Source organism: Musa acuminata, chromosome BXJ1-9 (genome assembly GCF_036884655.1).
Source record: "Musa acuminata AAA Group cultivar baxijiao chromosome BXJ1-9, Cavendish_Baxijiao_AAA, whole genome shotgun sequence".
NCBI classification, from domain to species: domain Eukaryota; kingdom Viridiplantae; phylum Streptophyta; class Magnoliopsida; order Zingiberales; family Musaceae; genus Musa; species Musa acuminata.
In genome coordinates, this window is record NC_088335.1 from 7280334 (window position 1) to 7299329 (window position 18996).

Consider the following 18996-nt stretch of genomic DNA (forward strand, 5'->3'; position numbering starts at 1 on the left):
GTGACAGGATCCATTTTAATCTTAAAAGTCAATAACATACATAAATATCATAAAATATCTCTTTAGGTAATCACTATATGCTAGTTGTGATTCAAACTTAAGCACTACAAGACAATATTCTAGATGTGCCTTTTGATAGTGGCTTGGATTGCTTCAACGTTTGGCTCCATAGTGTCATATTGACATTTATGAATAGGGACTTTCGGAGGTAATATATTACCTTCGATCTCTTGTTATGCGATCATTCGTAGCTTGCAAAATCCATTCTTATATTATGTATTGTCCATCAAGTATTTATTGAGATATTTATTTATGGGATCTTGAGTTTAATGCTTCTATTAATCTATATTTTTTATTTATAGATTCTTAAAGAATTCTACCGAGGAGGTTGATCGCTTGTGGATGAATATACAATACATGACTTAGACAAAATCAAATAAATCATGAATCTCTATTCATACTTGAAATGTAAGCACCAACATCGAAGAAAATAAATAAAATATTTAAATATATATTTATGAAGAATAAAATAAAATTTTGTATTACTTAATCATATCCTACAGATCTACGATCTGCACCATCAAACCAAAAAAAAAACCGGCATATCTCTCCAACGTAGCCGTCGTATTGAACTCTCAAGTCTCCCCAACACGTTTCCATGTGTCGACCGCCACGCCCTATCCTTATCCGCTCATCTTTAATTATCGACCACACCACCAGCTGTGATCGTCGCCGGTCACGTCTTCGTCGTCGTCGAGATGCTCTACGAGACCCTCATCACGTGATACACGCTTTCCTCGAGGAAGCCATGGACGAGGGGGCGGGCGGCACACCTCCACTCCACCCCGACATCACAGCCATGGCGATCCGCTATAAGTAGCCTCCCTCCATCTCTCCCCCTTCCCCAACATCATCTTCTGCAGAAGAAAGGGAGGAGTTTGGTGCACACAACACGATGGTGAGAGCCTCTATGTACACACATAGTTTTCCGTCTGTGGAACAGTTTGGTTACCTCTGTGCGTTGTGTGTTGACGTCGATGGTGATGCAGAACGGAGCGATCAAGGTGGGAGCATGGGGAGGGAACGGAGGGTCGGCCTTCGACATGGGACCTGCTTATCGTATCATCAGCGTCAAGATTTTTTCCGGAGACGTGGTCGACGCCGTGGACGTCACCTTCACTTACTACGGGAAGACGGAGACCCGACACTTCGGTGGCAGAGGTGGTACTCCCCACGAGGTTTGCATCACTACCAATCTCAAAGCTCATAGCTGACTGCAGATTAATAATGGCTTCTACTTGGATGCAGATTGTTCTGCAGGAGGGCGAGTATCTGGTGGGAATGGCGGGAGAATTTGGTAACTACCATGGAGTGGTGGTGGTGGGGAAGCTTGGCTTCAGCACCAACAAGAAATCTTACGGACCTTTCGGCAACACGGGAGGGACTCCCTTCTCCCTTCCTATAGCAGCAGGCAAGATCTCTGGCTTCTTCGGCCGTGGCGGCGATTTTATTGACGCCATTGGGGTCTACTTGGAGCCATAATTGGCCACTGCAGTAAATCACAAGAGTTGCTATGTGCTACTTGGAGTGATGAGATGAAGAATGCCTGCAATAAATGGATCGGTGTTTGCCATCCCCAGCTGTTGTCGGATGTTGCTTGGAATAATAATGATATGGTGTGTTAATATCAGAGCAATTGCATCACTGATTGGTTTGAGACTTTAGCCTTTAGGATCGCATAAATATATAAACGAAAATAAATTAATTTGATGTAGATAGTGATTGGAGCAATATTTTTTGGGTTTGTCAATTGACTTCGCAGCGGTGTTATATGAGCACTCATACATGAAGATTTTTTGGCGTAATTGACTTGCCTTGACCCTCAATCATGCGATTACTCACAACCTATAAAATTAATTTTTATATTTTGTATTATCTATCTAGTGTTTTTATCTAAATGTTTATTTGTGAAATCTCGAGTTTTTTACTTCTGCTAATCCGTTTTCTTTTTTGTAGATCCTGAGAAGATTATGATGAGATTAATCCTTTTCGGATGAACACACAAAGGTGCTCCACAATCTAGATAAAATCAACTAAATCTGTAAATCTCTAATTACACACGTAACCATAAATCTAGGAAAGAAGAATAAATCAACATAAATGAGATGAGAATATATCTCTAAAAAGAATCCTTGACTATTAAAAGGGGAATCCATTGGATCAAATAATTATTTAATCCTTACATAAAAGGTGGGTATTATTGATCTTTCAATCTAGAATTGCTAGATGTTCATTACATAAAAAGTAAAAGAAAATTAGGATCCCATTAGCAAATCAGCACCGTTTTAAAAAGTACAGTTTGCGGGCAAAGAACCAAAAGTCGTACGAGCAGATGAACAAAACGATATTGGGACTCTGAGTTTTGTGGTCCAACATGCAATAATTCATCATTCATTTCATAAAAGTTATGGTTCACCTCAAAGGACGAAACGGACATGCTATCACTTTCGTCTAGAGTAGAGGAATCACAACAGGAAATGCCAAGCCATGAAAAATATAGTAGAAAATATTTTCTTTAGAGTCGATTGGAGATTTACTCGAGTCTGAATAGCACTGGTATTCAGTTGTTCGGAGATTTGAAACATACAAAGTTGCAGATTATTTCTATCATAGAATGGAAATATTGTGGAGCTCAGTTGTTCATCAAATTTGTGCTCATCGTCCTAGTTTAAATTTGATGTTAGATAGATTAAAAAAAAGAGAATTAATCACCGATAAAGTTGGTGGAAGTGGCATTAAATTTATACAATTAAAGTGAAACATTGAAGTCTAAACGTACGATCTTATCTGTGCATTGATCATCTTATTTTGGGATGCTCTAATGGTGAGGAAAGAGGAAAAGTAAAGGGTGTGAGCTATCGATGAATTCACTTTATATTATGTTTGTAAAAGGTGTAAAATATAATATTATATTTACGAAAAGTATGAACACTTTTTTTTTTTGAATGTTATTAAGTAATAAAGTAAATTTTATTAAGAAAGAAGAGAAGACTAAAAATTATGTTTTACTAATGACTTATAATAATTCAAAAAAAAATTGATTTATGATATAGTATCTAGATACAACAGCTTTAAATTATATAAGTTACGTTAAAGAATGTTTTCTGAACTAAATATATGTTATTTCATTAACATTATATTTGGTGATCTATCTCAAATACTAGTAAGAGGGTAAACTTTTTCTTAAACTTAACAATGACAAAGAATTATATATTTTAGATGTTTATAATGTTCTTAATATGAAAAATAATATTAGGAGCTTGGAATAATTATTTAAAAAAGGATATGATATTTAGATGAAAGATATGACTCTTTCAATTCCTAATAAGAATTGAATAAGAATAAAATATTAATTTTACATGTGAAAATAATAAAAAATAGAGTGTTTCCTCTATATTTTTATATTTTTTTATCAGTCAAATTATTTTAAAACTTATATTAACGATAATTTTATATTATGACATCTTAAATATGTTGACTTAAATTTTAAGACTTCAAAACTACTTCTAGAGAAGTATAATATAGTAATAGGATTGCCAAGAATTGATCATCAATCAAAATTATATAAAGTGTGTGTCTTAGGCAAGCAATAAAGAAAACTTTTAAAATTAAAAAGAACAAAAAGATCATGTCATAATTTTATATTATGACATCTTAAATATGTTGACTTAAATTTTAAGACTTCAAAACTACTTCTAGAGAAGTATAATATAGTAATAGGATTGCCAAGAATTGATCATCAATCAAAATTATATAAAGTGTGTCTTAGGCAAGCAATAAAGAAAACTTTTAAAATTAAAAAGAACAAAAAGATCATGTCATCGACTAGAGAAAGCTAGTATTTTCTTATCTTTGCTAACGATCACAATGACAAAATTTAGGTTTACATGTTAAATGAAAAGAAATAAGTTCTAAAAAAATTTAAAAAAAATAAGTATTTAGTTAAAAAAATAAAGTAGTTGTAAGATTAAATATTTAAGAACAGATAATAGTGGTAAATATATATATCATATGAATTTATTTTTTTTATAAAAATAATAAAATTTATATTAATTCACTATGTCATACACATCACAATAAAATGATATCTCAAAAAGATAAAATAGGACTATACTTAATATAGTTCAATATATGTTAAAGGAGAATCTTAGAGATATACTATTGCTTGTATAGTTTATTTACTTAACAGGTTTCCGATAATATGAATTAGTAATGTTACACTGGGCTTACAGAAACTAAGAGTCAATTATTTGAGAATTTTTGGAAGTACTATATTTACTAAGATACTAAAAGAGAAGCGAATAAAACTTGAGGATAAAAATCAAAATTGCATCTTGTTACGTTATGCCAAAAATTTCAATGGTTATTTTTAGGATCGTGAAGACACTAAGAGGAGAGCAAGGGGGTGAATTAGTGCTATCAAAATAAAGTTTATATTCAAAAATTTTGATCAATAAAACCTGTATCGAAAATGTGTTTAACTGAAAATGTGAGTAAGGGTAGTGAAAAAGAAAATAAGTAAGTAATGATAAGGCAAGACAAGAAGGATGCAAACTGATTTATAGTGGTTGGTCATCTCCTGATTCCTCTTCACTCGAGGCTATCGACTTTCATTACTAATCTTTGTTTCAATGGGAGAAGATCAACTACCCTTGATACAAACCTTCTCCTATTCACAAGCTTAGGAGAGAACCTTTATACCCCTCTTCTTTCTTTTAACAAGCTTAGGAGAGAACATTTACACATCTATTTTACACAAGATATCACTTCTCCTTAGTATAACCTCTACACTCAAGGAGGAAGAGATTCAATCACTTTCCAAGAGAGTTTATAACACTTTTATGCTTAAGAATTTCTACTCATAAGCATAAGTGGAGTATTTATATACCCCAAATGACTTCAAAAATAAAGCTAAAAATTTAAATTCCCAAGTTTTCTAGGTATTAGTAGTACTACCGCCAGTGCCAGGCGGTAATATCACTGAATAGAACCCAGGAATCTGGGCTCTAGTGGTACCATCGTCGGCCTAGGTGATACTACCGTCGTTAGGTGGTACCACCACCAATACTGGGCAATACTACCGTCAGGATTCTCGAATAAGCACAAATAGTGCTTTCCTGCTCTAAGGTGGTATCATTGCTTAAGCCTGATAGTGTCATTGCCTAGTCCAACCTTAGGTCACTGAATTGGCCTTCCAACAGGCCCAGTTCGACCTTGCTTGTAGCCCAAAGGGCTCATAATCAAGTTGGCATTGTTACGCCCCAAAACCAACTCAATTATACTCTAAATGACTTCGATTAAGACTTAACAACTCTAATTACAATCATGAAGACTTTTCTATTTTGCGGATTTTTGTGCACCAATCTTTGCACGACGATGAACATATCTTTGGGAAATAGGGATTTTGTTTTCTGTTCTTCCGATGTGCATGTGATGTCACCCCCCAAGACTTCCCAACATCTATGACCGAAGCCGAATATATATCAGCTAGTGCATGTTATGCATAAGTTGTATGGATGAAAAATACATTCGAAGATTATAAGATTCACCTCAAGAATATTCTCATAAAATATGATAACATAAGTGTAATATGTTTAACAAAAAATTCAATTCAATATTCTAGAACTAAATATATTGATATTAGACATCATTTTATAAGAGATCATGTTAATAATCATGATATATCTTTAGAGTTTATTTATATGAAACATCAATTAGCCCATATCTAAAAAAAGCCTTTAAATGAAGAATAATTTTATTTTATTAAAAGAGAGTTAAGGATGTTAAATTGTCTGAATCCATGAATTTGTTGAATATCTTTTATGGACTTTCTTGATTTTTTTAATAAAACTTTCATTAAATTATTTCAATTCGTAAATAAGGCTTTCATAAAATCTGGAATACCCAATCTACTTGGTATCAAATTTATTTCATACAAACTTAATGATTTTTGATACACTTAGTCCTTTCACTTATGGAATTCATTGACAAATGCATCTCTCATGGATTTTACTCGTGAATTTTTAATGAGAAACAGATTTGATTTATGAAGTTTTATTCATAGTTTCTTTTTTATATGATACTCCTCTCCTATGAATTCTTTCTTACTCTTCTTATGAAAGAAGAATTTTATGAATTTTTAGTGTGTAATGATCACTTGTAAGAATTGTGATTTGATTTCACATGGATATCTTGATCCTTTTCATAAATCCCTTCTTTTTGTTAAAATTAAAGCATGATTTAATGAAACTCATTTATTGTTTTGAATTTGACTTTGTTTTTGTCAATTTGGTTCTTAATAGATTCTTTCATTACCCATCTAAAGATGAATTTGGTTTAAATCCTTTCTTATTTTTATGACAAAAGAAGAAAGAAACTTACACATCTAAAGAAGAACAAAAAAGCCCTTAAGTAAAAATATTAGCTTATCCAAAAGAAGTTATGAAGTAAAGTTTTTGCTTACCTTCATTTATGGCTTGGATAAATTGGTGTGAAACTTGAATTTTTTTTACCATACTTGCATTGTTGAATTGTTCTCTTTTTTGTTGATAACAAAGGGAGAGAAATGTGCCAAATTGATGACAAATTAGTAGTATAAATGACTTAGATAAATGCATAAAATGTATTATATCGTAAATGCTTGAATATCTTGCGAATGCTTGAAATATGATTGGTATCATCAAATATAAATACTTGAAAAATATCAAATGTTTGCTTGAAACGTATCGTAATGTGGCATGATTACTTGTAAATATTTTATTCCTATTATCATGCTTGATTTCGTATCAAAATGATAAATATCTATCATTATGATGAAATATCGAAATTACCATGCTTTATTTCGTATTTACAATTGGAATCATGCCTCGGAATGATGAATTGTCATCTTTTATAGAGAATTATCGTTTTGCTAAATTTCATATTTAAAATTCGTATCATACTTGAAAATGATGATTGTCTATCATTATTGGATTTGAAAATGAATGTTATGCCTTGACATCATTTTTATAAATATGTGGTATCGTATTTTGAGATGATAAATCATGATTGGTATGTTGATAAGTTTAAATGAATATAACTTATCGGGTTGATGCTTAAATTCAAAAGTGTCTTTTCTCAAGAATAACATATAGATAGGGGGAGTTAAGGTTAACTCCATTATCAATTGATTATCATCATTAAAAATGGAGAGATTGTTGAATCTCGAATTTTGATGATGAAATCAATTAGTAAATTATTTAATTTAATCTATATGTTGAGATAAGTATATAAGATTAACTATGATAGCAGTAAGACATAAATTTGATATTAGGCCGGAGTCAAAAATCGAAGGATATGTCGAAGATTCAGACGATGTGTCGGAAGCTTGCTGGAAGCTCGTCGAGAGTTCGTCGGGAGCTCACCGAGAGTTCGTTGGGAGTTCGCCGAAAGTTCGTCGAAAATTCACCAAGAGAACAATTGACATATAGGACAAAGATTACTTAGTTAAATATCTTAATTATCATAGTTAGACCATAAGTTGAGTTAGGATTATGAGGTAATCTCACTAACTTAGTTAGGGGCCAACTGGGCCCTTAACATGGGCCAGTTAAACAATCCATTTAGCACCTGAAGTCACGATCGGCGATGGCACCACCTGAAGCCCTTAAATAGTTGGGTAGTAGTACTATCGATAGTTTTTAAATTTCAGGCGGTGGTACCACTGCCAGAGATTAGTCTCCAAGAGCTTTGTCAAGCGGTGGTACCGTTAGTACCTCAAAAATCCGGGATGAGACATTTTTTAGCTCCAATTTTGAAGTCATTGGGGTCTATAAATACCCCTCTCTTTTTTACATGAAAGGAAAAACAAAAGTGCAATCAAAGTGTGAAAAAATTCTAAGTGTTGGGGTGTTAAAATTGTTGTAAAAGTGAGTAGAGTTATCTTCCTCCCTCTTTTTAGTTTTATAATCATCCAAAAAGAGGTGTGAGGCTTATAAGAATTATCTACTAAACCCATGAAAAAGGAGAAAGCACTGTAAAGAGGTGGTTGGTCTTTGCCTGTTGAAGGAACATCATTAGTGGACGCCGATAACCTCGACGAAGGAGGGATCAGAAGTGGATGTAGATTACAACGACCGAACCACTATAAATTCCAGTGTGCTCATTTTTATTCTGCCTTTCATTATTGTCATTACTTTCTAAGTTAATTGCTAGTTTATTTACTCTAAAGTCAAGCACTTTCCGAGATTGGTTTTCAATAAACGAATATTTTACAAAACTGATGATTTTTTTTGTTATAATAATTCAACCCCCCTCTTAGTGCCGACTCGATCCTAATAATTGGTATCAAAGCGAGGTTACTCTCGTTTGGTTTAAAACCCAAGAGAGATGGCATTACCGGTAACTAAGAGGGTCATTCAATTACTCGTCCACCTATGTTCAATGGGATAGATTACACCTATTGGAAGACTAGAATGAGGATTTTTCTAATTTTTATGGATTTTGAGTTATGGAACATTGTAGAAAATGACTTTCAAAAGTCTTCTCTTCCAATGAACGATTGGAATGATTTGAAGAAGAAGACTTTTGTTTTAAATGTCAAGACTATGAATGCTTTGTTTTACTCTTTAGATAAAAATGAGTTCAATTGAGTATCTATTTATGAAACGACTTTTGATATTTGACATACACTCGAAATCACTCACGAGGACACTGGTAGAATAAAGGAGTCCGAAATTAATCTTTTAGTCCATACTTATGGGTTGTTTTGGATGAAACTAAGTGAGACCATTAGGAGAGGATAAAGGAGGTCAATTGCCCTCCTCTCCAGCGATGATCCACATGGCAGGGGCTATGAAGACGCTCATCAAATCACTTCTCAAATATCTTCCTTGAACACACCACACAATCAAGAAGTGATTGCCTTTTTTGGCTGTCCACACGCCCCAAATAAGGGATGTAGTATGTGGAGGAGAGGGAGAGAGGAGCATAGAAGGTGACAGCAAAAAAGAACTCAGCCCATGGCCCTTTGGTTCACTTTTATTTATAGATGTCCCATGTCAATTTAACCATAATGGATTTTATCATATTGTGTACTGAATCTTCATTCAATTACCCAAGCCTCTTAGATTAGTGGGTCTCTATCCAATAATCTCTTATTGGCTCTAATTTAATCATATCCATATGATTCAATAATTTATGGGCTTATTAGATATCCAATAAGATAAGGACTCAAATAAATATCTCATATTTGAACCTCTACTCGTCGCAACATCTACCATATGTGTGTAACCCCCTAGGCCTAATATCAAGCAGGTTGTAAGACATATCTATCAGAACTTATTCTGGCTCAGCAAATTATTATCTTCATAATAATTCACTCAACTCATCGACTACGGACGTACTAGGCCACTACGTCGCAGCCTCCAAATGATATAGGAAAATCCAATCTTTTTGACCTATATTTCCTCAATTACTATGTATTTATAGTTTCTCATCCATCTAATACCCCAAAGATCATATACCAAATATGGTACTGTCAGCCTCATATAGTTTCTACTCGAGTCTTGCTCTAATCGGATTCTCCCGAAGAACTCTTTCTCTCCTAATCCAAATGACCATGGCTAGATATTTGTTTGAGAAAGAACACATGTGATATTCCTCTTATGATACCAAGAGTTGATGATATTCTATCAACACTCAATAGCCCTTGTAAGATTGGCTACCGGTTGTACAAGATCTAAAACTTCTAGAACTATAAGTTTGGTATCAAAGAGTGGAGCACTATAAGTTGATGATATTCTATCAACACTCAATTCCTGATAACCGGTTGTACAAGATCTAAAACTTCTAGAACTATAAGTCTGGTATCAAGGAGTGGAGCACTCATATAGGATATCCTTGGTATCTCAAGTTTAAGGACCAGATGCACCACTAGGACGACGGAATTATTGTCTGACAAAAACACATCATCAACCATCTAACATTCCGTGAGCGGATCAATTACTGAACTCATTCTCCAATAAGTACTTGTATTGTATCCTAGTGTCCCTACACGAGTAGCTATGAGACAAATTATCTCAATCATATGGATAGGTATATAGTACATCAATCTGTTTAGTTATTTTGATGTCCCTCTCAAGTAACCTATGACCGAGACTATTTAAGGTCCGTGTTTAAAGGTGAATCGATCTCATTATCGTGATCTCATCACGATCCGATTCTCATTGCACAAATACGTGGATATCACAATATATTCATGCAACAAACAATATAAAGTGATAAAATATCAAATAATATAATAAGCAAAAAGAGTGTGTCATGTCACGCGTGTCATTACTTACGTGATTGACTTGCAAGGCACCTATAACTACTATATCTACTAATCTAAGAGGCTCAGGTAGTTGGATAGAGATTCATTACCTAATTGGGTAGGATCCATTATGGTTAAATTAACTTGGGGTCTTTATAAATAGGAGAAAACTAAAGTATCAAAAGCTAGGGCTTCTTGGTTGTCACCTCCGATTCTTCTCTCACTTATCTTCCTCACCCAATAGGTGTGGAGATTTGGATAACGATTCTAGAAGCGTATTCGCAACATTTGTCATGTGGATCACTGTTAGAGAGGAAAATAATTGACTCCTTCAGCATCTTCTACAGATCTATAGGAATTTAGAGATATACGATCTTCTTCAGTAACACAATCTTTATTGTATGTGTAGTTTTTTATTTTATGGGTTTTCGCACACCAAGCTTCACATGATGAGGAACATCTTTTGAGAATATGAGATTTTTATTGTTTATTCTTCCATTGTGCATGTGATGTCGCCTCTATATTTCCCTATATTATTGTCATATTAACACTTATGCATAGAGACTTTGGAAGGTGATATATTACCTTAGATTCCTTGTTATGCGATCATTTATAGCTTGTAAAAATTATCTTTGTATTATGCATTATCGATCAAGTATTTGTTGAGATATCTATTATGGGATCTTGGGTTTAATGTTTCTATTAATTTACATTTTATAAATTCTTAAAGGATTCTACAACATTAATCCCTTTGGATTAATATACAAAAATACAACGTTCGTCTCTATTTATACTTGGTAGGCAAGCACCAAAGGAAAATAAATAAAATATTTAAATATATAAATATATATTTATGAAGAATAAAATAAAATTTGGTATTACTTAATCATATCCTACGGATCTAAGCTGGATGTATATAAATATATGTGCATACGATAGTGTGTGTATATATATACCATATATGAACTCTCAAGTCTCCCAACACGTTTTCATGTGTCGACCGCCACGCCCTATCCTTATCCGCTCCTATTTAATTATTGACCACACCACCAGCTGTGATAGTCGCCAGTCACGTCTTCGTCGTCGTCGAGATGCTCTACGAGAACCTCATCACGTGATACACGCTTTCCTCGAGGAAGCCATGGACGAGGGGGCGGGCGGCACACCTCCACTCCACCCCGAGATCAGAGCCATGGCGATCCGCTATAAGTAGCCTCCCTCCATCTCCCCCAACATCATCTTCTGCAGAAGAAAGGGAGGCGTTTGGTGCACACAACACGATGGTGAGAGGCTCTATATACACACACAGTTTTCTGTCTGTGGAACAGTTTGGTTACCTCTGTGCGTTGTGTGTTGACGTCGATGGTGATGCAGAACGGAGCGATCAAGGTGGGAGCATGGGGAGGGAACGGAGGGTCGGCCTTCGACATGGGACCTGCTCATCGTATCATCAGCGTCAAGATTTTTTCCGGAGACGTGGTCGACGGCGTGGACGTCACCTTCACCTCCTACGGGAAGACGGAGACCCGACACTTCGGTGGCAGCGGTGGTACTCCCCACGAGGTTTGCATCACTACCAATCTCAAAGCTCATAGCTGACTGCAGATTAATGGCTTCTACTTGGATGCAGATTGTTCTGCAGGAGGGCGAGTATCTGGTGGGAATGAAGGGAGAATTTGGTAACTACCATGGAGTGGTGGTGGTGGGGAAGCTTGGCTTCAGCACCAACAAGAAATCCTACGGACCTTTCGGCAACACGGGAGGGACTCCCTTCTCCCTTCCTATAGCAGCAGGCAAGATCTCTGGCTTCTTCGGCCGTGGCGGCGATTTTATTGACGCCATTGGGGTCTACTTGGAGCCATAATTGGACACTGCAGTAAATCACAAGAGTTGCTATGTGCAACTTCGAGTGATGAGATGAAGAATGTCTGCAATAAATGGATCGGTGTTTGCCATCCCCAGCTGTTGTCGGATGTTGCTTGGAATAATAATGATATGGTGTGTTAATATCAGAGCAATTGCATCACTGATTGGTTTGAGACTTCAGCCTTTCGGATCGCATAAATAAATAAACGAAAGCAAATTAATTTGTTGTAGATAGTAATTGGAGTAATAATTTTGGGGTAGTGTTCTGTTGACTTCGCAGTAGTATTACACAAGCACTTACTTATTATACATGAGTATTTTTGGGCATAACTGACTTGTCTTAGATCATTTATATTATTGTATTTTATATTATTTTTATAAATTAATATATTTAGTATTTTATATTATTTATTTAGTATTTATTTAAATATTTATTTGTGAGATATTTCTTTTTTGCAAGTCTTCATGAGACCTGATGAGATTACAAGGAGGCTACCCCTTTTAGGATGAATACATAAATATATCATACAACTTAGGTAAAATTATGTAAATCAGTGAGTCTCTAATTACACACGTAATCATTAATTTAAAAATAAATTAATTCAATCGATATAAATGAGATGAGAATATTTATCTAATCATAAGTCGTAAGGAATTCTCGACTATAGAAAGAGAATCCATTGGATCAAATAATTATTTAACCCATTGCAAGTTGTTCATTACATCAAAAGTACAAGAAAATTAGGATCCCATCTGCAAATCAGCACGTTTCACAAAGTACGATTTGTTGGCAAAGAACCAAAAGTCGTACAAGCAGATGAACTAAAACGATATTGGGACTTTGTGTTTTGGGGTCCAACATGCAATAACTCGCCATTGATTTCATGATTGCAAGTTATGGTTCACATCAAAGGAGGAAATGGACATGCTGTCACTTTCATCTAGAATGGAGGAATCACAACAGGAAATGCCGAGTCATGAAAAATATAGTAGAAAATATTTGCTTTGGAGTCAATTGCAGATTCCGTAAGACTGATGAGTCTGAATAAGTGTCCCTTCCAAAAGAAGATTTGAAACATACAAAATTTGAGGATTATTTCTATTATAGAATGGAAAAACTTTGGAGCTCAGTGGTACATCAAATTTGTGCTAATCATCCTGGTTTAAATTTGATGTTAAATAGATTAAAAAAGGAGAATTAATCACCAATAAAGTTGGTGAAAGTGACGTTAAATTTATACGATGAAGTGATATATTAAGTAAGCATGACACAATTAGATTGACTCACTTGGCCTTTCATTGTTATAGGAAGAAATCGATTTTCAACGTAGATTGAGTTGGTCGAGTCTCTCGAGACTTACCGAGATCTTGCCTACGACATAGAGATGTCACCGATGACTTGAGGACATGATATGATTGGTCGAGTCCTTTGAGAGCATATCATCGAATTAGACTCATCTCGTAACGATGATGATGACTTAATTGGATATCATGGTTGGTCGAGTCACTTGAGGTCACGGTGGTTCGGAGGCTGAACAGGATGAGAATCATAAGGAGTTATGATCGATAACTCCTTGTAGGCTTAGTGTGATTGGTTGAGTCCCTCGAGGTTACACTAAGATGTCGATTAAATCTTGATCCCCACTAGAAGTCTGTCGGAGACTTCCGTTTTACGTGCTAAGAGTGTCATGTGAGGCACTAGAAAAATAGTGGGAGCACGTTAAGATTGAAGTTCATATCTTGATTATTTACTTTCTATAAAATCTGTATATTATTTATTTATGCTACACCTCCTATTTGTCAGAAAAATATCGCTTTCAAATCTCATGCATGATATACTTAATGCAACAGCCTCAATAGTCCAAATTATATGGATTAGCTCCGAAACTTGAGAATCGTTCTCACGGTAAAGAAAATCGCATACGTCCTTAATATAGTGATGCCTATGCCCAAGGAAGGGGCTGGCAAAGATGAGATCACTCGTTACATGAAATACATAGATGACTCCACTCTTGTTTAGTGTTACATGTTGGGCTCCATGACTCTTGAGTTACAGAAATAGTATGAAAAGATGGATGTCAGATCCATTATTCTATATGTCTGCGAATTGTTTAAAGAACACGGAAGGACTCAGTGATATGAAATATCTAAGAGTCTCTTCCGCACTAAGATGATTAAGGGGACATCGGTTCAGAATTATATCCTTAAGATGATTGAATGCATAGAAAAACTCACACATCTAGGAATGGTCCTAGATGATAACCTGTATATGGATCTTGTGCTTCAGTCCCTACCAGATTCCACCATACTGCTTCAACTCGCCAATGACTCTGACTCTAGTGTAGGGTTAGTTGAGTTATGTTGATCCTTGTTGGTTCCTATGGATCATTCAAATCAAGGAAAAGACCATCCTTACTTTGCGCTAGTCTCTCAAATGACTCATGCTGCTTGAACTAGATAGATGCTTGTTGGAGCTTTGACGAGTATCGTCTCGTAAACTTTTGAAGTTTTTGGGTCCTTCCTCCATAAAATTTGTCTATCGACTATTCTTTCACTTAGTTGTCCATTCCAAGTAGGTTCGCATCACTCCCGCTTTCAATTGACATTTTGTTGGGAAATGAAGCGGACAATCTACTCTCAATAGCACTGATCATCGTTGGTGAGGATTTGACAATTATTGTCTTCCATTATCTTCGAAGGGTCTTTGAACTTGTGCAGAGCTCCTTTGTTGGATAGATAAGAGAATTGAGGTATTCGGTTTCACCCATTCTCTTAAGAGTTGAGAAAGCAAATGTTACTTGACTTTGCACACCTCCTCGAGGTTGTACTCCATGCATCGAGCTGGTTACTGGCTTTTGTCTGCTCTTTACTCACATTTCTGAAGCACATGAAGTATTTGCACTCCTTGCATTGAATTAGTTATTGTGATTTATCTTCTCAATGTCATCGAACTTATAGAATGCAGGAAGTTTTCACCCCAACTAGGAGTAAGTCTCTAATAGTTTTGGTCACCTCTGGGATTGTACCGTCTTCTCCATCAACTCTGCCGCCTACTCCACTAAGTCAATTATGTGAGTGATGACACATGTGATATGACACACAGTCTTTTTGCTTATTATTATTATGATATTTTCTCACTTTATATTGCTTATTGTATATATATATTGTGATGTTCATGGATTTGTGCAATGTGAATCGTGATGATATTACAATAATAAAACTGATTCACCTTTAAACACATTAAATAATCCCGGTTATAGGTTATTTGAGAGTGACATCGAGATAACCAGATAAACTAGTATACTATATACCCGTACATATAATGGAGGTGACTAGTCTCATAGTTGCTCATGTGGAGACACTAAGGATACAGTGCAGGTGATCATTGGAGAATGAGTTCACTGATTGATATGCTTATAGAATGTTGAATGGTTAATGATACCTCATTATCAGACAATGATTATGTCATCTTAGTGGTGTATTTGGTCATTAGACTTGAGACACCAAGGATGTCCAGTATGAGTACTTCACTCTTTGATACTAAACTTATAGGCCGGAAAGTTCTAGATCTAGTACATCCGATTATCGAGAGTGACAGCCAACATTATGAGGGTTATTGAGTGTCGATAGAGGATCATCTACTCTCGGTGTCATGAGAGGAATATCTCATATATTCTTGCTCAAGTAAATCCCTAGCTAAGGTCATTCGGATTAAGAGAGAAAAAGTTCTCCGGGAGAATTCGATTAGAGTGAGACTTGAGTAGAAATCATGTAGGCCTAACAACACCATGCCCAATACACAATCTCTGAAAAATTTGATAGATAAGATATTATAGATACATGGTAACTAAGGATAGATATGTGCAAAAGATTGTATTCTCCTATATCGTTTGGGGACTATGGCGTAATGACATAGTACATTTGTAGTCGATAAGTCAAGTGAATTATTATGGAGATAATAATTCATAGCTAGATCTATTTTGAGCCTAGAGGGTTACATACATATGGTAAGTGTTGCAACGAATAGAGATTCAGATATAAGAAATCCGTCGGAGCCTATATCTTATTAGATATCTAATAAGCTCTTGAATTATTGGATCATGTGTATGAGATCCAATAAAAGCCAATGACAGATTATTGGATAGAGATCTTCTTGGGTAATCTGGGGTGATATCACATGCATAGCAGAAGAATAGAAAATAAAATCTCAGAATTTTTCACAGAAAATAAGGTTCCATGATCGTGTAAAGATTGGTGCATAAAAACCCGCAAAACTGAAAATTGCATATATAAGAAAGATGTGTTACCTAGAGAGATTGTATATTTCTAAAAGCTTGTAAATCTATGGGAGAGGATGAAGGAGATTAACTATCCTCCTCTCTAGTGGTGATTCACATGATAGGAGTTACAAATATGCTCACCAAATCATTGTATAAATCTCTTCCTCGTGTGCACCTTATACGCATGCCTCAAATATAGGCTACAGTATGAGGAGGAGAGAGAGAGGAGAATAGGAGGTGGCAACAAAAAAGAACCCAGCCCATGACTCTTTGGTTCCCTCCTATTTATAGAGGTTCCTTGTCAACTTAACTCAAACTACTCAAACATCTTAGATTAGTGGGTCACTACCCAATAATCTCTTATTGGTTCTAATTAGATCTCATCCATAAGTTCCAATAATTCAGGAGCTTAAGGGATATCCAATAAGATATATACTCCTACGGATATCTCATATCTGAACCTCTACTCGTCGCAACACCTACCATATTTGTGTAACTCTCTAGGCTCAATATCAAGTTGGTCGTGAGTCATATCTATCAGAACTCCTTCTGTCTCAGTGAATTATTATAATAATTTCTTCGACTCATCAACTATAGATGTATTAGGTCACTACGCCATAACCCTTAGATGGTACAAGGGAATCCAATCTTTTGGACCTATCTGTCTTTAGTTACCGTGTATTTATAATCTCTCAACCATCTAATATCCCAGAGACCATATACCGGGTATGGTACTATCAAGCTAATACAGTTTATACTCGAGTCTCACTCTAATCGGATTCTCCTAGAAAACTCTTTTTCTCTTAATTCGAATGACCCTGGCCAAGGATTTGTTTGAACAAGAATACATGAGATATTCCTCTTATGACACAAAGAGTGGATGATCCTCTATCAACACTTAATAACCCTCGTAAGGTTGACTATCATTCCCAAGAATCGGTTGTATAAGATCTGAAACTTCTAGACCTATAAGTTTGGTATCAAAGAGTGAAGTACTCATTCAAGACATCCTTGGTGTCTCAAATTTAAGGATCAAATGCACCACTAGTATAATAAAATCACTGTCTAACAATAAGGCATCATTAACCATCCAACATTCCGTGAGCGGATTAATCAGTGAACTCATTCTCTAATGAGCATATGCATTGTATTCTATTATCCCCACATGAGTAGCTTTGAAAACATTTATCTCTATCATATGGAAGGATATATAGTACACTAGTCTATCTGGTTATCTCGATATCCCTCTCAAGTAACCTATGATCGGGATTATTTATGGCAGTATTTAAAGGTAAATCAATCTCATTATCGTGATCTCAACACGATCTAATTCCTATTGCATAGATCCATAAACATCACTATATATTCATGCAATAAAAATAAATAAATAGGGTATCTATGACTAGTAGATCCACTAATCATAGAGGCTTGGATAGTTGAATAGAGATCCAATACCCAATATGACAAGATCTATTATGGTTAAGTTGACTTGGGGCCTCTATAAACATGAGAGAACTAAAAGGCCATAGTTGCCACCGTATATTCTTCTCTCTCCTTCTCATCCTCAACTAGTAGGGAGATTTAGACAACGATTCGAGGAGCATCTTCGCACATTTATCGTGTGAATCACCGTTAGAGATGAGGATAGTTAACCTCCTTCATCCTCTTCTACACATATGTAGAAATTCAGGGATATACGATCTCCCTAGGTAACACAATCTCTTTTGTATGCGCAGTTTACGAGTTTTTACGTGCCAAGCTTCATAAGACAACGAACACCTTTTAAAAAATTTGAGATTTTTATTTTATGTTCTTTTCACATGTGATGTCGCTTCTAGATTTCTCTATGGTAGTATCATATTGACACTTATGTATAGAAACTTTTGGAGGTGATATATTACATTGGATTCTTTATTATGCAATCATTTATAGATTATAAAATTCATCTTTTGTATTATGCATTATATGTTAAGTATTTGTTGAGATATCTATTTATGGAATCTTGAGTTTAATATTTTTATTAATTTTATTTTTTATAAATTCTTAAAGGATCCTACACGTTAATCCAATATAATCCAATATGTGACATATGACTTAGCTAAAATCAAATAAAACCAAGAGTCTCTATTTATACTTAACATGTAAGCACCAACATAGAAGAAAATAAATAAAATATATAAATATATATTTATGCAGAATAAAATAAAATTTTGTATTACTTAATCATATCCTACAGATATACGATCTGCACCATCAAACCAAAAAAAACCGGCATATCTCTCTAACGTAGCCGACGTATTGGCCAGCTGGATGTATATAAATATATATATGCATATGATAGAGTGTCTGTATATATATATATATATATATATATATGTATATATATATACCATATACGAACTCTCATGTCTCCCAACACGTTTCCATGTGTCGACCGCCTCGCCATATCCTTATCCGCTCCTCTTTAATTATCGACCACACCACCAACTGTGATCGTCG

General features: G+C 35.1%; 2 protein-coding genes across 2 annotated transcripts; both read left to right on the forward strand.

The window, feature by feature from the left end:
* The first annotated feature begins 817 nt into the window (after positions 1-817).
* On the forward strand, positions 818-1690 carry LOC135594245 (protein GOS9-like). Its single transcript, XM_065084647.1, has 3 exons — positions 818-958; positions 1050-1238; positions 1309-1690. Exons 1-3 carry the CDS (start codon positions 956-958, stop codon positions 1540-1542), a joined length of 426 nt encoding a protein of 141 aa, XP_064940719.1. The 5' UTR covers positions 818-955; the 3' UTR covers positions 1543-1690.
* A 9808-nt stretch (positions 1691-11498) lies between these two features.
* Positions 11499-12363, forward strand: LOC135592872 (protein GOS9-like). The gene is made up of 3 exons (XM_065082576.1): positions 11499-11634; positions 11726-11914; positions 11982-12363. Exons 1-3 carry the CDS (start codon positions 11632-11634, stop codon positions 12213-12215), a joined length of 426 nt encoding a protein of 141 aa, XP_064938648.1. The 5' UTR covers positions 11499-11631; the 3' UTR covers positions 12216-12363.
* Positions 12364-18996: the final 6633 nt, after the last annotated feature.